Consider the following 21540-nt stretch of genomic DNA (forward strand, 5'->3'; position numbering starts at 1 on the left):
GCAGGCCGTTCACAGGAGAGGGACCCCTGCCCAGACAGGAGCCCCCTGGTGAGGAGTGAGGGCCCCAGAGGTGGGGCCTAGTTGCGGCGAGCGGGGGCTACTCTTTGTTGTGGTGCGTGGGCTTCTCATTGCGGTGGCTTCTCTTGTTGCGGAGGACGCGGGCTTCAGTAGTTGTGGCACGCAGGCTCAGTAGTTGTGGCTTGCGGGCTCTAGAGCGCAGGCTCAGTAGTTGTGGCTCGCGGGCCTAGTTGCTCCGCGGCATGTGGCATCTTCCCGGACCAGGGCTCGAACCCGTGTCCCCTGCGTTGGCAGGCGGATTCTTAGCCACTGCGCCACCAGGGTCCCTGTGTGGGTGCATCCCACAAGGCACGTGCCCAGCTCCGAGCCAGGTTAAAGGTCTTGGGGCGAGGTGTGGGGGAGCTGTGGTGCCCGGCTGTGGGCAGAGAAGGGCAGTGACCACCTGAGACCTCAGGAGTGCGGGGGTTAAGGTTCACGGGGCGGTCATAAATGTTGGTCCTCCCCGTGTCCCTGACACCTCACCTTGAGGCCAGCTCATCGCCTGGGGAGATGCAGCTGGTGACCTAACACCTGCTCAGAAGGACCCGGCAGGACCCAGCTGAGGGGCGTCGTGGGCCCCCCTGGGGCTTCCTCCCCTCTGCACCCCCGTCCTCGGGAAGAAAGCCCGGTGAGTGTGCCGCTGGGAGGAGGAATTCTTTCCTCTGGTCACTCCTTCTCTGTAAACTGAGGGGTGTGGACTAGATCTCCAGCTAAGGACACCCCCATGTCTCTCTGGACGAGGATGCAGAACCCAGGCAACGGGGGAGAAGTTGAAGGAGGGGGCGTCTGCAGTTCTTCCCAGCAAGTCCGGGCCACTGCCGGCCTCTCCCGGGAGGGGTGGCTTTCCTGCCGTCGGAAGGGCAGCAGGCGAGTCCCACGCAGGATTTCATGCAGCAGCAGCTAGGGGGGAGGCGGCAGACCCTGGCCCATTTGGCCATCTTCTTCTAGAGAGCAGCTTGGGGGGAAGAGGCCCCATCCCTGGTGGCCGGGCCCCTCGGTGTGGATTTTATTAGCCCTGAGCACAAGTCACATCTACTTGCTGCGTTTAAGGCTCTGCAGAGGTGTGAGGGGCCACGTGGGAATCCAGCGGTGTTACTCATGGTTGAGAGCACAGACTCTGAAGCCGGACTGGCCAGATGTGAGTCCCAGCCTTGCTGCTCAAGAACTGTGTGTGGCCCCTGTCCAGCCGCTGGGCCTCAGTTTCCCATCTATAAACTGAGACCGAAACGGTAGGACCCGCGGCCGAGGGCTGTGAGGAGGATTAAATGCCTAGAACAGCACCTGGGGCACCTCGAGGGTCCCCGGTGTTGGCTGTTGTCAGCGTGGCCGTCAGCAGAAGCCCGCCCCCCCCCCCGGGGCTGATCTGAGCAGTCACCTTCCATCAGTGCTCTGCGCACAATGAGCCTCTGTTCTGATTCGAAGGTTCCCTTCTCTGTGCTTCCCTGTAGCTCTTCCTTTCCCCCAAATTAAGCGCTTTTTTTTTTTAAACATCTTTATTGAAGTATAATTGCTTTACAATGGTGTGTTAGTTTCTGCTTTATAACAAAGTGAATCAGTTATACATATACATATGTTCCCATATCTCTTCCCTCTTGCATCTCCCTCCCTCCCACCCTCCCCATCCTACCCCTCTAGGTGGTCACAAAGCACCGAGCTGATCTCCCTGTGCTATGCGGCTGCTTCCCACTAGCTATCTATTTTACGTTTGGTAGTGTATATATGTCCATGACACTCTCTCACCCTGTCACATCTCACCCCTCCCCCTCCCCATATCCTCAAGTCCATTCTCTAGTAGGTCTGTGTCTTTATTCCCGTCTTGCCACTAGGTTCTTCATGGCCTTTTTTTTTTTTTCCTTAGATTCCATATATATATGTTAGCATACTGGATTTGTTTTTCTCTTTCTGACTTACTTCACTCTGTATGACAGACTCTAACTCCATCCACCTCATTACAAACACCTCCATTTCATTTCTTTTTATGGCTGAGTAATATTCCATTGTATATATGTGCCACATCTTCTTTATCCATTCATCCAATGATGGACACTTAGGTTGCTTCCACGTCCTGGCTATTGTAAATAGAGCTGCAATGAACATTTTGGTACATGACTCTTTTTGAACTATGGTTTTCTCAGGGTATATGCCCAGTAGTGGGATTGCTGGGTCGTATGGTAGTTCTATTTGTAGTTTTTTAAGGAACCTCCATACTGTTCTCCATAGTGGCTGTATCAATTTACATTCCCACCAACAGTGCAAGAGTGTTCCCTTTTCTCCAGACCCTCTCCAGCATTTATTGTTTCTAGATTTTTTGGTGATGGCCATTCTGACCGGTGTGAGATGATATCTCATTGTAGTTTTGATTTGCATTTCTCTAATGATTAATGATGTTGAGCATTCTGTCATGTGTCTGTTGGCAATCTGTATATCTTCTTTGGAGAAATGTCTATTTAGGTCTTCTGCCCATTTTTGGATGGGTTGTTCGTTTTTTTGTTATTGAGCTGCATGAGCTGCTTGTAAATCTTGGAGATTAATCCTTTGTCAGTTGCTTCATTTGCAAATATTTTCTCCCATTCTGAGGGTTGTCTTTTGATCTTGTTTATGGTTTCCTTTGCTGTGCAAAAGCTTTTAAGTTTCATTAGGTCCCATTTGTTTAGTTTTGTTTATATTTCCATTTCTCTAGGAGCTGGGTCAAAAATTAAGCGCTTTTGAAGACACTTGTTCTCAGTGGTTAATTATCCCGATTTCTGCAGCCAAGGCCTCTCACCAGTCGTGCTGTGTCTGGAGCCACACGACTGGCCCTGAGCGTCCGGGCTCATCGCACAAAGTGGCTCCCGGCCCGTCCCGCTCGCGCTCTCACTGCCAGACACTCAGCCCGCCCCCCGAGCTCCCAGCAGCTTGGAGGTAGGTCAGAGGGGCCATTCATTAGGTACAAGCAGAACTCTGTCCTCATTCCCAGCCACTCCGCCAGCAGTGAGACCCGAATACCTTATCGGAGTGATGGGCCGGCGCTGGTTCCTGGCAGAAGGGCCTCCGACCGAAGCAGTGAGCGTTAGTGACCAGGCTCCGGGCCTGAGGCTTGTGGCACTCGTCTCACGCTTTGAGACAAACCACCCCAAATCTGGTGCCGGGCAACCACCACCGCGTATTCGCTCGGGATTCTGTGAGCGAGCAGGGCGTGTGGAGGTGGCTTGCCGCCCCGCTGCCCCCAGGTAGGGTGGGCGGGGCCGCCTCCACTAAGGTGGCTGGACCGTGGGTGGCCTGGGCCTCCCTCCCTCTGCCAAGCCTCTGGGTCCAGGGCCCCTCCCTCCGGCGGGGGGACACTTTGTTCACGGACGGCCGCTTCCAGAGGGTGCACAGAAACCAGGGGGACTCGAAGGACCCAGGCCCAAGGTCCAGGTTCAGCGGGACGTGTTACACGCCGAACACCATCCCCCCTCCCCGCGGCCAAACCGCCTGCTGAGGTCCTAACCCTCGGTTCCTCAGGACCTGAACGTCATTGGAAGTAGGGTCTCTGCGGATGTAACTGGAGGAGGGTGGACCCCGAATCCGACATGACTGGTGTCCATATATAAGGGGGAGTTTGGACACAGACAGGTACAAAGGAGAAGGTCCCTGAAGATTGGAGTTAAGCGCCCACCGTTACCAGATCCTGGGAAAGAGGACTGACAACCCCTCGACCTTGGAATTCCAGCCCCCAGAACTGTCAGACAATGAGTTTCTGTTGTCTAAGCCCCCCGGTCTGTGGCACTTTGTGACCACAGCCCAGCAAGCTAATACAGAAGGGGAATGACGTCCACCCTTGATGGGAGGGGTGCCCTCCGCGTCCAGGCTGGGGCATTGTGGTGGCTGTGTTTGCAGACCCCCTGCTGCCAAGGGCTTGCCGGTGGCCGTGGGGAAGCCGTGCCTCCTTTCCCATCTTAGATAAGATGTCCTTCTTGATTGTCCAGCTTTAAAACTTTGTGCCTCTGAGGGTTCTTTCACCTGGATCAGAATCTCCTGGAGGGCTTGTCCACACAGACTGCTGGTCCCACCCCCCAACAGTTGTCCGACGCAGCAGGTGGGGGCCTGACACTCTGCCCTTCTAACAGGTTCTCTCAGGAGCACACGGGGAGCGGCCTGGAGGGCCTGGCGTCGGGGTCACCGGAGCTTTACCAACCACCCCAGGGCTTCTGGGGCTCATCTAGGGTAGCGTCCAGGCTCTGGCGTTGAGAGAGCCTGAGCTGGGGGTGACAAGTGCTGCTCCCGGGGCCCCAGACCACGAGGAACCAGTGCGATGGGACCAGGTCAGGGCACACTTGTTAGAAAAACTTTCCTCAGTGACACACACAGCCCAAACAAGATAGAGGTTTAATAAAATGAAGAGAAAAGTGTTCCTGGGAGTTCCCTGGCGGTCCAGTGGTTAGGACTCGGTGCTCTCACTGCCGAGGGCCCAGGTTTGATCCCTGGTCAGGGAACTAAGATCCTGCAAGCCGTGTGCAAGTGTTTCTGACTCCCCGAGGTTACAGACCTGACTGCCCTGCAAGTCCCTGTGTCCTCTGGACGCTCTGGACCTGCCTCCGGTCCCAGCGTCCCTATGGCCACCAACAGTTACAGGCCAAGAAAGGGCGGGGCTCACTCCTCGAAGCCGAGAAGAGGGTCCCTGCCTCGGACGCAGCCTCGCAGGGGCCCCAAGTGGGCGCCGGGCCGCGCCCTTCCCACTGCGTCAGCGCCTTGTGGACCTGGATCAGAGTCCCCTGGACCGACCCTGACCTGACAGGGCCAGCGTGCGGGTGGGAAGGAGCCCCGAGGACCCCGGTGGACTCTAAGGGAAACGGATTCCATCGGGCTGACATGCTGCCGAGGTGCTGGACGGCCTGACACGTAGGCAGTGATTGCGTCCCTCGAGGTTGCAGCTCTTTGGGGAAGTGGCATTCCTGTTTCTCAGGTGCGGAAACTGACTTCCAGCCAGGACAGGCCAGCTCCTAGGTTGGCAGGGAGGGGAGGGGAAGCCTGGAGGTTGGCCGACGGGGCTAACCGGGTAGTGTGACCCGACGCGGTGTGTCTCTTGAGAGTCTGACCCCTCACACGTGCAGCCGTCATTTGCTCCCTCAGCAGCCCTGAATGTCTTCATCCTACAGATGAGACCACTTGGGATCACAGAGGTCCAGACCCCACCCCATTCTCCTGCCCTACAAGGGAGCTGCCCCGGTGCCCGAGGAGCAGGGAGCCCCAGCTGCCCTGTCTGTCAGCCCTCTGGGTGACGATACTGCTTCCAGGAATCCAACCAGATCCCAAAGCAGCCCAACCAGCAAGAGGAGGCGCACGCCCTGAGGCCTTCTGGTGGGAAGTCTGCCCCTCCCCGCCCACCTGGGGCCAGGTGGGCAACACAGTGGAAACTCCTACCTGCCCGGGCCTGCCTGGGGCTCCCAGGGAGGAGGGAAGGAGCTCAGACCTGTAGTAGGAGCCCTGGGATGCGCCAGCAGGGAGCCCCCCAGACACTGCTTGGGAGTGAGTGGAGGCCTGGGGTCCTCCTCCGTGGGGGGAGCTCGGGTGGGGGGAGGGCTGGGTGCTCTACATGCTGAGCCTTGGCACCCAGATTGAACGGGCACGTAAGCTGATGCACCTGGGGGTCTGGCACCTGCCTCACAGGTTTGAGTCCCTTTAACCCTCGTGCCAACGCTGTGTGGCGGGTGGAATCCTCGGTGGGGAGACGGCTCAGAGAGGTTAATAACGTTTTAAGATCTCTCAGCTCGGAAGTGGAGCTGGGACTAAAACCCAGGTCTGGTGACGACAAAGCCTCCATCCGGGTTTCCCACTGAGGCCGGTTAACCCGTGGATAGAGCCCACGGCGTCAGGAGAAGGGGGAGTTTGCACAGGTGCCTGGCACCCCTTGGGTACTCAGTAAAGGTTTGGATGAATGAAAAGCTGGAAGGAAAGTGTTGCCGCTGGGTCCTGGACTGGGGCCGGGATGGGGGAACGGAGGCAGTGGGCTCTCCCCCGCTCCCTGGGGATGGGTGTCCAGGCCTCCCCAGTCTCACTGGGAAGCCAGGTCCTGTCCTGCCGGGCCAGCACTTGGAGCAGGAACCCAGCTCCCAAGACACAGGCAGTTCAGGAGGACGCAAAGGAGAGGACGTGGCCGGCATGGAGGCAGGGAAAGGGGTCAGCGAGGACTGGCCCAGGGGAGCCCGACAGGCTGCTGAGGGACCACTCGGAGGGCGTGGGGGGCTGGTGGGAACTCTGATTCCTCCCCACCCGCACCGGAGCCCCACCTAACGACCAAGATCCCCAAGAAGCGGGGAGCTTGCTGTGAAAATTAACAGAAACCTCAATTAAAAGAGAGTCAGGAGGCCATCAGGGGATTGCAAAGCCCAAGAGAAGAAGAGAGACCCCTCTTCCCTTCTGGCAGGAGCTCAGCCAGCGAGAGGCCTCCAGCCTTCCCGACCTCCCTGCCCCTGTAACAGAGCTCTCTCCCTGGTGTGGGGTCCTGCACGGGGCTCGTCAAGGCGGTAGACCCTCGGGCTCCGGAGACATGGCGGGGAGGGGAGGCCCTGGTGGGACCTCAGGCCACTTGCTCGCAGCTTCCTTCCACTTCCCTGTCTGAGGACACCGCACCTGTTGGCTGTCACCTCCTCTGGGAAGCCTCCCCTGATCCCTCTTCTCTGCCCCCTTTTAATTAATTTATTTATTTATTTATTTTTGGCTGCACTGGGTCTTCGTTGCTGCGCGCGGGCTTTCTCTAGTTGCGGCGAGCAGGGGCTACTGTTTGTTGCCGTGCGCGAGCTTCTCATTGTCGTGGCTTCTCTTGTTGCAGAGCGTGGGCTCTAGGTGCGAGGGCATCAGTAGTTGTGGCTCACGAGCTCTGGAGCGCAGGCTCACTAGTTGTGGCGCACGGGCTTAGTTGCTCCACGACATGTGGGATCTTCCCAGACCAGGGCTCGAACCTGTGTCCCCTGCATTGGCAGGCGGATTCTTAACCACTGCGCCACCAGGGAAGTCCCTTCTCTGCCCCTTCAATGCGGTATTTCACTTCTCTCTCTCTCTGGACTAGAAGCTCTTCAAGGCCAGAATCTGCAGGCTTTTACTCTGTCCCTGTGCCCGGGGCCTGACATGTAGTGGTCAGTCAGGAAAAGTCTGGACATGAGCCTAAGCGGCAGGCCTAGACTGGGGTGGATGGGAAAGTAGGAGCTTACAGCGGTTGAAGCACTTTGATGGGAGAACGAGCAAGGTTGGGTAAAAGCATTTTAAATAAGCAATTCCAGGGGATTCTGATGCAAGTGGTTCATAGACCATTTTTTCAAAGCACTGTTTTAGGATTTTGAGTTTATGTATGCAAGGTAACCATTGCCAGAAACACACACAAGCTGAAGAATTTGGTGTCAGACGTGCTGGGCTGAGGTGACAGTTAAACCCAAGTGGAGAGTGTCGTCATCAGCTGGACACGGGACTTGGAGGCTCAGATTGGAGACCTCAGAGGGTGATGTCGACTTGGGTGGTGCCTCAAAGTTCATTCAGGTAAGGCTCTGACCGTGATTGAAAGTCATCAAACACAGAAGATGCAGACAGAGTGAAAGACCTCGGAATTTTCCCACATTTAGGGGTGGCGGAGATGGAGACCACGACTAGTCAGAGAGGTATGTGGAAAAACAGGTTAGTTTATGATTGATTGGTGAGAAGAAAGCTGAGGGCTGGAAGGGAGAAGGCGAGGGAGTGCCTGTTCTCATCGGCTCCCTATCCTGACCCCCTGGCTAGCCCGCCGGGATGCCTGGGGCGACCCCACCAAAGCACGAACAGTCACTTCGCTCTCCTGCTCAGAACTGCTCCGTGATTCTCTGTTGCCACCAGGGTATTCTAAACCCTTTCATTTGCTTCTACAGCTTTTAAACAGATAACTGCCTTATTGAGATATAATTCACATACCCTAAAATTCACTCTTCTTGAAGTATACAATTCAATCATTTTTAGTATACTCACAGAGTGCAACCATTACCACAGTCAATTTTAGAACATTTTCATCACCCCCATATGAGCCCCTTTGGGCTTGCTTATTGTGGACATTTCATACAAGTGGAATCATATACTGTGTGACCTTTTGTGACTGATTTCTTTCATGTAGCCCAATGTTTTGAAGGTTTGTGCGTGTTGTAGCGTGTGTCAGTATTCCATTCCTTTTTGTGTCTGAGTAGTATTTCATTTCCATCATCTGAAACCCCACATTTTGTTTATTCATCCATCAGTTGCTGGACATGTGGACTGTTTCCACATGTTGGTTATTATAATGCTGCCATGACCATTCATGTGTAAGTCTTTGTGTGGATATATGTTTTCATTTTTTCATTCATTTTCACTTCTACAGACCTAGGAGTGGAATTGCTGGATCATATGGTAACTCTATCTAACATTTTGAGGATTGTTCAGTGGTTTTCCAAAGTGGCTGCCCCATTTTACAACCCCACCAGCATGTATGAGGCTCCAATTTCTCCACACCTCACCAACACTTATTTTCTGTTTTTTATTTATTTTAAAAATTTATTTTATTTATTTATTTTTGGCTGCGTTGGGTCTTCGTTGCTGCGCGCGGGCTTTCTCTAGTTGCGGCAAGTGGGGGCTACTCTTCATTGCAGTGCACGGGTTTCTCATTGAGGTGGCTTCTCTTGTTGCAGAGCACGGGCTCTAGGCGCGCAGGCTTCAGTAGTTGTGGCACATGGGCTCAGTAGTTGTGGCTCGCAGGCTCAGTAGTTGTGTCATACGGGCTTAGTTGCTCCGCAGCATGTGGGATCTTCCTGGACCAGGGCTTGAACCCGTGTCCCCTGCATTGGCAGGCGGATTCTTAATCACTGTGCCACCAGGGAAGCCCTTATTTTCGGTTTTTTATATAGCCATCCTAGTGGATATGAAGTGGTATTTCACTGTGGTTTTGATTTGCATTTCCCTAATGACTAATGATGAGTGTCTTTTCATGTGCTTATTGGCCATTTGTGTATCTTCTTTGGAGAAATGTCTATTCGAATCCTTTGCCCATTTTTAATTGGGTTATTTGTCTTTTTATTATTGTGTGTAAGCTTTCTTTATATATTCTGGACACCAGTCTCTCATCAGATATATGATTTGCAAATATTTTCTTCCATTCTGTGGGTTGTCTTTTCACTTAATTGATAGTGTCCTATGAACCACAAAAGTTTTAAATTTTGATGAAGTCCAATTTATCTATTCTCTGATGACTTGTGCTTTTGGTGTCATACCTAATAATCTATTGCCTAATCCAAGGTCACAACGATTTACACCTACGTTTTCTTCTAAGGGTTTTATAGCTTTTAGCTCTTACAACTAGGTCTATGATCCATTCTGAGTTCACTTTTAATACAATGTGAGGTAGGAGTCACACTTCATTCTTTTGCACATGGGTGTTCAGCTGTTCCACCACCACTTGTTGAAAAGACGATTCTTTCCCCCACTGAACTGTCCATGGCCCTTCGTAAGCAGGTCTTTTCTTAGTCCTGTGGCCTCGCCTTCTGCCCCGCCACTACTCCTGCTTGCCCTCCATCGCCAGCCCCACTACATGATTTTTTTTCCCAAATGAGCCATGTTTCTTCTCACCTCTGGCCCACTTCTCTACATGTTGTTTCTTTTACTGGAAAATTTCCCTGACCTTCTTTCCTCATCACCTGTCTATCTTCTCCAATTATCTGGCAGGTCTAGGCTTACATGTCTTCCAAAAAGCCTTTCCTAAGCTCCCAATAAAGTTTTAACACAGGTCTGTACTCCCCAAGGACCCTGTACTTCTTAACCCCAAGAGGAGCTGTTTTTGTCCCTGGCACATAGTGGGGATTCAGTAATTCTGATGAATGGATGAAGCCCAGAAGTCAAGGAAGAAGACTAATTTGTACCGTGTACTACTGCAGAGAGTTAAGGAGAATGAGATCTGAAAAAAAAAAAAATGCCACTAGGTTTTGACTATTTTTGTCGTTACAGATAGGGAGGAGTTTCAGCAGCGCTGGGATGCAGAAGCCAGAGTGGGGATGAGGAGTGACTGCAGAGGAGAAAGTGAAGCTTTGGTTACAAGCTATTTATGCCCGAGTTCGTTTGTGAGGGAAGAAGGGAACTAGATTGGCGCCACAGAACAGCTTAAAAGGACAGAGTCAGGGGCTTAGTTTTATTGGTACGCGTCCATCTGCTGCATTCCAGAGCCTCAGAGAGTTCGACTTCTGATGAGAGGCCCTTCCTTGGCTTCTTATGATGTGAATTCCAGGGCCTGGCCATGATTTCCCCTCCTGCTACCCCTCACCCCTGGCCTCTAACTATGTGCGAACACACACACCAATACCCTGTATTTGTGCCGATCTCAGCATCCCAGGGATAGATTCTGGGAATGACCAAGGCCTTGTCCCAAACTGGGCTAAGCTATATCCAGCCCAGGAAAAGACAGCCTATAAGAGTCACTCGTTTGGGTAGAAAAAGGAAGGAACAGGTCTAACATCTCGGCGGCACCAGAAGAATGGCCACGTCTTCCCTCTCTGCCCCTCATTCCCCGGCATCCCCACCCCGCCCCCGGGTCACTCAGATAGGCTAGAATGACATAGCTGCAAGATTGTAAGTTTTCACCGTCTTACTGAGAGATCTTCCTCCTGAGCTGCCCCCATGTCCCGGGCATGTTCCTCCCAGAGGTAGATGTGCCTGATGATGAGCCCACCCACCTGGGTAGCGTTCGCCACCAGCCTCATGCAGCTCACCCCGTGCCCCACGCTCTTTGGAGCTCCCTCCTGGTCCAGCTGCCCTCCCAGGAGCTGGCCCAGCAAGGCGAGGCTGGTGCGGTGCTGCGGTGTCCCCTAGGGCTCGTAGCCCAGCTCCACCTGCCCCTTCTCCAGGGCGTGCTTGCCATCCACGATGGTGCCCGCCAGTACCCGCACCCTCCTCGGGTCTGCTGGGTGGTTCAGGATGACCGTCAGGTGGTTCCCTGCGCTAACATCGTGGGTCCAAAAGAAGGACTCGTCCAGAGTGTAGGCCTCCCAGGGGAAATGGACCTCAAAAACCTTCATGTCGGTGAAAACGGCTCCTGGTGGGTTGTCAGGGGCGTAGGGGCTCTTCTTCTGCGTGCCCGAGGCCTTCTGGCTGTCGTTCGGCGCATGGTAGGAGACCCGGTGGTAGAACAGGAACGGTCGGCAGAGGATCGGGTCCTTCTGGGCCAGGAGGGTGAGGAAGTGAGGGAGGAGCCTGGCGAGGGGCTTCTCCCTGTAGAAGAGGAGGAGGAAGTGGGCCAGCACCGGGAGGTCCCCGCTGCGGAAGAGCTTGCCCAGGAAGCCCAGGTTGGAGAGCTCCAGGAGCGCCCAGGGCTGGGACCCCAGGGTGTCCACTTTCCACTGAACGTGGCTGATGAAGTTGGGGGCACACAAGGTGTCGTCCTCCAGCAGCAGAAGTACTCCGAGAGCTTCGTGGCCAAGCTCATGAGGAAGGCGTGGTCCATGGTCCCCCGGGAGCAGGGCTCCTGGCGAGAGGCCCCCGCCCCGACACCGCCCTCGGGGGGATAGGCCTCCGGCGGGGCGTGGATCGGCAGCGGCTGCCCCGCCACGATCTGTGGGCCGAAGAGGCTGGAAATGTGGAGGACGGTCTCCCTGAGCCAGGCCAGGTCAGCGCCGCCAGGTGGACCGGCACCGTGAGGCGCTTCCGCTGCACCTTCAAGGTGGCGCGAACACGGAGAGCAGCGTGGACGGGAGGCCGCTGCGGTCTGGCGGGGGCCTCAAGGAGATGCCCACCGTCAGCCACGCTGGGGAGGCAAGCGGCGCGGTCAGCGTGCAGGCAGGCCGGGTGCATGCTCTGCGGGACCGGCCCTCTTCCCGCCCTCGCTCTGCTACTTCCCACCCCAGGGGGGAGGTTCAGATCCTCGCCACGCAAAGTGTGGGCCTTAGTCCAGCAACATCGCCCCGTTTGGAAGCTTATTAGAAATGCAGAACCTGGTGAAGCAGAGTCTGCATTTTAACAACGTCACCAGGTGCCTGAGCTGGGGTGCTGCGTCCGCACGGGCCTCCGAGGCTTCTTTGAACCGGAATTTTGTGGCACATGGTTTAAGTGCTCAATAAATATTAGCTTTTTTTTTTTTTTTTTTAATTTTTGTCTGCGCCACTCGGCTTGTGGGATCTTAGTTCCCCCACCAGGGATCAAATCTGTGCCCCGGCAGTGAAAGCGCCGAGTCCTAACCACTGGACCGCTAGGGAATTCCCAATATTAGCTATTTTTATAGTTATTATCATTCCTTTTGATTTTACCCAGCTCATCTTCCCAAAGCTCTCCTTTAAAGAAGATCTACTAGAAAAAGCCCTTCTCCTGGGAGTCAGGAGCCCAAGACTATTGTCTCAGCTCTGCCACTGACTATGTGGCCTCCAGCAGGTCCCTGTGCCCCTGAGCTTAACACTGGGGGAGCTGGACACGTGGCCCGAAGGCCCCCTCGCCCCCCAGGGTTCTCGCACACAGTGATCCCACCTCCTGGAGCGGCCACGTTACCTCTTCCCTCCTTCCCCCTCCACACAAAGGCCTCGGCAGGGAGAGGACTGTCTGCCGGCCCCCCTGCCCTCTCGCCTTTCCCCCTGCTTCCCTCTGGGTCCCCTTCTTCTCTTGATGCCCCTGCTCCCCTGGGGAACCCACTCCCCTCCTTGGAACTCACTCTTCTTTCTCTGCTGGATTTTTTCCCAATATTTGAAGGTGAGATTCTGCCAGTCTTCTAGTGGCTCCAGATCCTTCCTTCTCCTATAACTGCCCTCCTGCGGCCTTGGCAGAGGCAACGCCTGGTCCTCCTTTCATAAAAAGAACAGGGTTTAGCCACTAGTGGTTTCCCATGAGCCTTTCCAAGGAAAGAGTGGGTCAGTCTCCCCAGAGCAAGCCCAGCACATTCTCAGGATGTCTGACCACCGGCCAGAGTATCCAGGGCTCAAGCAGTATTTGCTGTCTTCCTTACCTTAACAAATATGGGGGGAAATGCAGCTTCTCTGTGGACCAGCGGGTCCAGCCAGGTCCGCACCCCACCCCCTTCGGCGCCTCCTCCACTCCGGTGAGAGGTACAGGGCATTTCCAAGACTCTACCTATCCACACCCACACACACCCTTAATCCCCACAGTGAGGCAAGGTTGCTACTTGGGCTTCGATAGCCATCCTGTTCTGGTCATCTTCGACTTCCCTGGGGACTTTCAGAGTGAACCAGAGCCACAGGAACCCAACGCCCACCACGGTGACGCAGCAGTGCCGGAAGGAACCCTGCATGGCAGCTCCTACAGCAAGAGGGCAGGAGGGCGACAGGATGTCAGGGGCTGCTCCCTGGTCCTCGCCTCCACCTCCCCGACTCCTGGGAGCCTGGCCCTCCCGACGCCCCTATTCCACCCTTCCTCTCACCACGGTTAACTCACTTCCCACGCCCGCCTTTCTGTCTGACCTGGGAACCTGAGCCTTCTTCCCGGCCTCAAGAGGGGAGGCCACCTGTCCTGGGATGTTTGCCGCCTTCTCTTTATAGGTTTGTCTGGAGATTCCACTTCCCCAGGGCTCTCCCTGCTCAAATGATAACAGTCTGCTGGGCCTTCAGTGATGAGGGCCGTTTATCTTAGAAAGATGGTCACCACCCACCCCTACTTTTTTAAACAAAAGTCAAACAATTTGTTAAAATAGCTGAACTTGAAGTGTTGCTAAGTGCTAAGCAATTTGGTGCCTTTCTTACTTCTTGTAAAGGGCGTCCTTAATTTATCCCAATCCTTAATCTCATTCACAGACCTTGATTAGAACATGATTCTGGAACCTCCCTGGTGGTGCAGTGGTTAAGAATCCGCCTGCCAATGCAGGGGACATGGGTTCGATCCCTGGTCCGGGAAGATCCCACATGCCGCGGAGCAACTAAGCCCGTGCGCCACAACTACTGAGCCCGCGCTCTAGAGCCCATGCTCCACAACAAAAAAGAACATGATTCTGTTAACTCAGAGTAAAAAAAAAAAAAAAGCCTTTTGTGGTGGGCTGCTGGAATTCAGGCTGGCTCAGACTCAAAAGCACTTGTGTGCTGCTTTTTCCCTGTTAGTGTCTTTTCTCCGGAGAGAATGTGTTTTTCTGATTGTTTCTAAATGATCAGAGGAAAGGCTCTGATATACCTTGTCTCCCACTCTTGGTCATTTGTCTGCCTAGTCAGGACACAAAAGGAAAGAAATCGTAGTAATTTCTATGCTCCCAAGGCTATACTATTCTCGAATTTCCCCATTTTCATGATTCCCTGCCAGTTTAGTATTTTGGTAGAGGTTACCATGCTTCCCTCCCTTAACCATTTAGCTTTTTGATAAGAGTTACAAAAACAGTACTTATATATGGTAGGAAGGCTTAAACTTTCCTTACCTGGTTTCCTTAAGTCAGATAGGTCATTCAGATACAAACCACTACATGTAACAGAAATAGGCTTCTTTTTTCTAGAACATAAATACATGGATACATATACTGACTGAATAAAAGGCTCTACAACTATAGCCGGAGGAATTCACCCTCAAGGGAACAGCCCCGTTCCCTCTGCCCCTCCTGTGCGGTTTACCTGTCACACCACCAGGAGCACTGCCCTCGCTCAGTCCTGAGTTTGACAGGCTCCTGGGAGGCGAGGAGAGAGAGAAAGAGGAGCTGGGGTGCTGAGGACCAGCAAAGCAAACTGGGCCCCTCCCCCCAGTTCTCCAGCCTTGAGCTAAGCTCCCTCTGTGATGTTGCTCTGTGTCCTGTGTCCCATCATCAGGGCTATCTATACCCGGCCAGGACTTACCTGTGGGCGGTGCTTACCTGAGAAGCACGGAACTGCCCTCCAGCACGCCCTCCCTCTACCCCGTCCCTCCTGCCCTCGGTGGTTGGCTCCCGACTCTCATTCCCTCTCACCTTCTGACTTCGTCACCCCTGCAATTACCCTTTTTCACTTCTGCGATGTTGCCACTTCTCCCGCTCTACTGGACCATTCCCGTCACTGTAAAAAGGACGTCTACTATCTTCCGGTGGGTAAAAAAGGCAAAAAGCAAATCCCTCCCTGACTTCATGTTCTCTCCAAATCCTGCCCCGTCCCTCTGCAGCCCTCAAGAGCAACACCCCTGGAAAGCTGTGCCATCGTCATCAGTCTCACCTCGCCATTTCCTCCTGCACCTCACTCAGCCCCTTCCTCCGTGAGACACGCTTCCCATGCAGCTCTTGCCAGCCTGACCCTCCTTCCCTGGTTCTTTCTTGGCTCCTCCTCTTCCCAGCCAGTGAATGTCAAGCGTCCCAGGGTTCTGACCCAGTCCCACGGCTTTAAGTAATGTGTACATTACAGGCATGTGCATGCACGTGTGTACATACATACACATATAAGGTGTGTATATCTACATACATCCTTTCATGTATATGTACGTTTCATATATACGTGCACGTGCACACACACAGACACACACACACATGCACACACTGAGAACTCCTAGGGCTGATCTTACCTCCAGCTTTGGCGTCTGTCCTGAGCTCCAAATTACCTGACTCTTCACCACCTCCTTTTGGATAACAGGTATCTTAATTTTAACAGAGCCAAATAGAACTATAGACTCTTCCTATTTCCCAAATCTTTTCCTCCCCAAGTTTTCCCCATCTCAGTAAATAGCACCACCATTTTTCCAGCTACTCATGGGAAAAATCCTCAATGCCTCTCTCTCCTTAACACTCCACGTTCAATCTACTCAGTCCTGTTACCTTTTCCTCCAAAATGCACCCGGAATACGACCCTTTCTCTCCATCTCTGCTGCTACAACCCGAGTCCACACCAGCACCATCTCCTGCCTGGACCACTGCCACCACCTGACTGGTCCCTCCCCTCCACCCTTGTTCTCCTGCAACCTCCCCTCCATGCGGCAAAGAGGTCTTTTACATTGTAGACCAAGCGATAGCCCTTCCCGAACTCCAGACCACAGCCTCCTCGGTCCTGCCCGACTGGCCATCTGCCTCTTTGACTCCATGTCCCGTCCCCCCCTCCCCGCCCCTCCTCCCCCGGCTGTCTGGGGGAGGGAGCATCCCTCGGACAAACCAAGCTGTTTCTCAACTCAGGCCTTTGCATTTGGTCTTCTTCTTAGAACTTTCCTCCGGAGACTCTCTGAGAGCCGACCCCTCCCAACACTCACATCGGAGCTCAGACGTTCTTTCTCCGGCCTCCAGTCATCGTGGCTAAAGTCGCCTCTCGCCACCTCTCCCATCCTCCCGTTGCGCTACCATGTATTCTATTTTCCTTAGCATTTCTTTCTGCCAGAAGCTATCCTCCTTGTATGTGTCGCTGTCTGTCTCTATCCACTAGGCTGATGGCCGGGCCTTTGTTTTATTCAATGCCACATCCACAGCACTTCGCACAGTACCTGGCCCAGGGAGCAAGCTCAACAAGTATGTATGAAGTCACTAGTTATCGGGATTATGCGATATGGTGAGTGGTCATCTATGACTTCCACAAACATGTGCTAGGTGCCAGGGACACAGCAGTGCCAGGAGGACCAGGCAGTACAACAGAGAAGGGCAATATGTGGGTAATGGTTAAGAGCTCAGATTCTCGACTCAGACTCAGACTTGGGCCAGAATGTGGTTCTGCTAAACTTACTGGCCATGTGACCTTGGCCAAATGACTCAGCCTCTCTGAACCCCAGTTCCTCATCTAGAAACTAAAGATAACGATGGCTACTCTCAGGTGTTCTTATGAGGATGAAAAGAAATCAGCCACAGAAAAATGCCTAGCATACAGCAAGTACTCAATAAACGTCAGCACTTTTGTGCTAACAATGACTGTTTTTCAAACACGGAGACCAGCACCGGCTTCCTGTCTGTCATATTTGAGAGGCCCATCTCCCTTTACTCCTAAATCCCCACCCAAATTTTTACTTTTAGACTCTTAAACAGACGCACAGCACTTTGAGAACACTTCCGCATCTTGGCACCCGATTCGCACTCCTCTGAGGGCTTTAGAGGGGGCAAAGAGTGGAGGAAGAGGGGAAAATACGTATGTTTTACTTGAAGCGCAGTGGACGTAAAATGAAAATAAATACTAAACAAGCCCTGGCAGGCCCCTTGGCAGCAGCGCAGGTCGGGGTGAGCCGTCTGAGATGCTGTGCCTGTTGCCAGGGTGTGTCCCAGGTGTGTGCTCCAGACTTCGCTGGAAGTCAGAGCTCTCCTTCCAGCCTCGAAGCATGAACTTGACCCCCGGCGGGGAGGTGGGGAGACGGGCAGGAGCTCACCTCTATCCCTCCAGCATCTCTCTCTGGTGCTCCCTTGGTAACCACTGTTCTCCCTGAAGGTCAGCAAACTCATCATCCCACCAGCCTCTCCGGGGAGGTGGCTCCACCCAGAACACACTTGGACCACAAGCGCGTCTGGTTGGCCCACACACTGTTTCTTAGAAATTTGATTGAAGATTGAACATCTAAAAATTAGGAGAGATTGTATAAATAATTAGACTTCTGGCTTCTCTTGAAAAACTGCAACTTGCTGCCACCCTGGCCTGAGCAGTGATGGCCCCAGCAGCCGGACGTGCATCCTCTTCTTCAGCGTCCACCTGGCTGGTTCCTCTCATTTATTTCTGTCCCCTGTAGGCATTTGAGTCTTTGGCCTCTGCTCTAAGTCAGGTCTTGGGAGACTTGAAGACTATGCTAGGCCTATGGTCTTATACTGGGCACCTGAAAAGATGGGGCACAAAGTGACCCCTCGAGTTGAAGGGCTGTGGGCAGAGGTAGGAGGGAAATGAATAGAAGATTGCAGCCAAGTGAATAATAAACAGTACAAAGCAGACCGAAGAGATAAGCAATAGGGATTGATCTTGTATGTGATGCGGACAGCGTTCTGGAGGATGCAGGGAAGACGTGGCAAGGGGCAATGGCCAAACCTTGAGGTGAGGCGGGTGTGAAGAAACTACTGCAGCTACGTCTTCTTGAAAGCTACCAAACAAGAGGACAAACTAACCTCCAAGCAGCATTTTTCCAACTGAGGGTCAGAATCCATAACAGGTTACAAAACCAACCTCATGAGTCTCAACCGGCACGTGCGTCACTGTATAAGGGCAAGTATTGTTTTGTGAAACCGTTAGAATGTAAGCGAAGGTACTATAGATGACAGTCCAGAAAGTGTGAAACCAGCGCAGCTCAGAGGGGAGAGAATGGACACGTGTTGGCAGCTGCAGGGCCAGCTGGTGGTCAGATTTGGGATGGGGCTTCCATGTCCTCTTTCCTCAGCTTGGTGTTTAGGGAAGATCACAGACTCCAGTGTTCCAGTCCTAGCTCTGTTGTCACCTGTGTGATTTTGCGTAATTAACTCTTCCGAGTCTCAGTTTCTCCATTTGAAAAATGGTGACAGTATCACCCATCTACTTCACAGGGTTGGTATATCCAATAGACTATGAATTACTCCCAGCCGCTGGTGTGGTCTTATTCCTGGTCGCACAGTATCTCTAGGTGCTCAAATCGCATCCCTTCCTGCCAGGGGAGAGAAGAAAGGGACTCGGCGTTAGGATTTTGTGTCAGACCCTGTGCCGGACATGTGACAGGATTTGGTTGAACACTGGATTTCAAATGAGCACGGTGGATTCGGGAGTGCTCTGGGAAGTTCAGATATAATTAGTGTAGAAGTCCTTTTATTCCTGTTGCAAGACTTTCATCCCGGCTGCAGAGAATTTCAAACAGTCCAACCATCCAAGGCCCTAGAGCATGCTGAGAGGGGGCCTCAGTCCAGAGACCTTCCTTAGGGGTGACGGTGGCGGCTGCAGTGTGAACAGGGAACTTGAGTTCTTCTCTCTGCCTCTCAGCTTTTCCCAGCAGAGTCCAGAACCTCCAAAGTGGCCCAACCTGAATGGGAGGAAACACCCCGAAGCGAGTGTGGGTAACGCTGCTGCCCCGCCCCACCCCTATGGGCAGGGCTGGCGGCACCAGGACTGAGGCTCCCTGGGGAGGGACCCACACACCCAGGTAAACCAAAGTCCTGATCCTGGATCCCTTTGGGCTGAGCCAGAGAGAAGGGGTCCCAGGACTGGAGAGGAAGAGCGGATGGGGAGGAGGAAGAGGTATAACCAGGTGCCTCCCCAAGCTCAGCTTCCCAGGGACAGAAGCCCAGGGATGAGACCCTTGTCTCCGTGGGAGTTAATCTGCAAGGGCAGCCCCCATAGCTGCGGCTGGGGCAGAACCGGGAGCACAGAAGTCCCGCCAAAGAGACGTCCAGCAGAGCGGGAGAGGTTGCTGGTTCCAGGGAAATAAGCAGGGCAGGGGAGCTGGGGAATGTCAGGGGCGCATCCCAGTGCGTGGGCTCCCCCCGCCCCCGCACCGCCCCCCCACACTGATCTGTTGTGAGACCTTTTCCTGCTTCCCCTGGGCAACCAGATTCTTCTCCTTGTCCGGTCCAAAACTCCATCCTCGACCAGACGGAGCCACAGACACTAAAGGCCATTTCCCTTCCCCTTCAACAAACGTGTGGAGCTCCTACCACGTGCCTGGTCCCGGGCTGAAGATCGTGACTCCCTCCCTCCAGCGGTTTACAATCCGGTGGAGACTCTTGCCTGTGTAGGGCAAGAGGGCAGGGACGGCAGTGGAAAAAGACAAATGCCTGGTTAAAGGTACAGGAATAGAGAGACGTCGTGGGAGTGCACAAAATAAATGAAGCAAAACACGGAGGCCACCAAGGCGGCAGCTCATCCTGAGATCTCAAGGTCTGTGGGTCTGTCTCCACAGGGGACATCTGACACCAAGCATTCCAGGGCCCCCAAAGGGGTGGGAGAGGACGACAGTGAACTAGAGGAAGGAGCCGAGCTGGACCGTGAGGAGGCCAAGGAAAGGCCTGTGCGTCGGTGAAATTAGGGGAAAGGAGAGGAGAGAGGAGGTCCAACAGCGCTGGGGAGGGACGAGCGCTGTGGAAGGGACGCCGCGCAGAGACCGGGTGCCGCGCGGAGGGCAGGCGCACGCCCACCCCGCGCGCCAGGAAAGCGGCCGGAGGCGGCGGCGGCCTCGGGGCGGGAGTTGCCCTCCACGTGCGCTACGTGCCGCGCGGGCCGCCCACTCTGCGGCCGCCGGGGAGCCGGCCTCCCCGCTCCCGGAGCCCAGTCCGGAGGTGGGCGCGGGACCAGGTCGCCCCCCGGTTTGCGAGTCTGCGGCGCCCGGAAGGAACGCGAGGGCGTCCCATCACCGGCCGGCCGGCCCGGGGTGCAGGCTGCAGAGCCGGGGGCGCGGGCCCGGGTGGGGTCGGGCAGGCTGTTCGGGAGGCCTGGGGGCTGAGCGGGCGGGAGGAGGATAGAGACCCTAGGGACGTGTGCGACGCTCCGGGGCCGCACACAGGCGGCGGCTGGAGACTGAGCCCGGCGGGGCGGGGTGTCGTCCCGGGTGAGGAGGGGTTACTGGAGACGTGGCACCCGGACAGGGCTCGGTTCCGCTCCGGCCGCCGGGACTGCCACCCGCCGGCCCCGGCCCCGGCCGCGACGCCGGCCCGCCCCTGCCTCGCTGCCAGCTGCCCAGAGACCCGGACCTCCGGCCGAGAGCGCAGCCCAGCCACTGGGGAGCCCGGCGGCCGCGGAGCAGACAATGAGGCGCGTGCCCCGCCCCCGAGCGCCGCGCCGGCCGGCCAATCAGCGCCCACGCCGGCCGGCCAATCAGCGCCCGCGGCCGGGCTCTTTAAAAAAAGAAGGACCGTCGCGGCGCCGCTGTCAGCTGGCTGGATCCCTCCGCGCATGTAAACACACATCATAAAGGGCCGGGAGCGCCTCCGCGTCCCCGCGGGCGGAGCAGCCTTTTGCGGAGCATCTCTATGGTCCCCTCGCCGCCCGGCGGCCGAGCCTCTCTCAGCGTCACGACGCGTCCGCGGGGAGCCGACAGCCGCTGCGCCGTCTGGAGCCACGAAATCCCGTGGCTGGGGTCGCTACCGGAAGTTGGGGACGCGAGGCGGGGAGGGGCGGGGGCGGCCCGGGGGCAGCTGGGGACTGGAGAGTTTTCCGTGGGTTCGCTGTCCTGCATCTCGGTCATAATCCGTACGTGTCTAGAGTTTTCCTCAAAGTTATGCCTACCTGGCTTGGCGGATGCCAATGCTAAGTGGGAAAATAGTCTTAACGTCGCTCCTAGGAAAGAGCACATGACAGGAAATCAAGTCCAGAGAGACCCTCTAGAGCACAGACCGCCCACGGCAAAGAGCAACAACGAGGATTTTTTCTCTCCAACGTTTTACTGTGAAAAAATTTGATTCAGCAAAGTTAAAAGAATTTTTTGCAGTCGACTCCTCTATCCCCCGCACCTAGATTCTAACTTGCTATCTCATATCCTTCTTACACCGATGACTTATTCTCTACTAGGATGCCAGCTGCTCTTGGCCTCAGTCTCCATTGTCGTGGCTTAGCTAGGTCCCAAAGCCCTAGACAGATAAGGCCTGCCTTCTCCAAGGACCTTTCGGTTTACTTAAGAGTTTACTGAAGAGGAGCCTTCTCCCCTCGCCGGCCTTTTAGTCGAAGAATCCTCAAGGATGAGACTTCTTTACTCCAGGTCAATCTAAAAGCA

General features: G+C 54.7%; 1 protein-coding gene across 1 annotated transcript; it reads right to left on the minus strand.

Moving 5' to 3' along the window:
• Positions 1-1486: 1486 nt before the first annotated feature.
• Positions 1487-20862, minus strand: LOC309637934 (alpha-1,3-mannosyl-glycoprotein 4-beta-N-acetylglucosaminyltransferase-like protein MGAT4E). The gene is given in 6 exon segments (XM_082413304.1): positions 1487-10859; positions 10863-11443; positions 11446-11667; positions 11670-18858; positions 19490-19562; positions 20736-20862. Coding segments are annotated over 4 exon segments (1203 nt in total). The 5' UTR covers positions 11842-18858; positions 19490-19562; positions 20736-20862; the 3' UTR covers positions 1487-10631.
• Between the last annotated feature and the right edge of the window lie 678 nt (positions 20863-21540).

The sequence above is a fragment of the Balaenoptera physalus genome (assembly GCF_965194825.1).
Source record: "Balaenoptera physalus genome assembly, chromosome: 1".
Classification (NCBI taxonomy): Eukaryota; Metazoa; Chordata; class Mammalia; order Artiodactyla; family Balaenopteridae; genus Balaenoptera; species Balaenoptera physalus.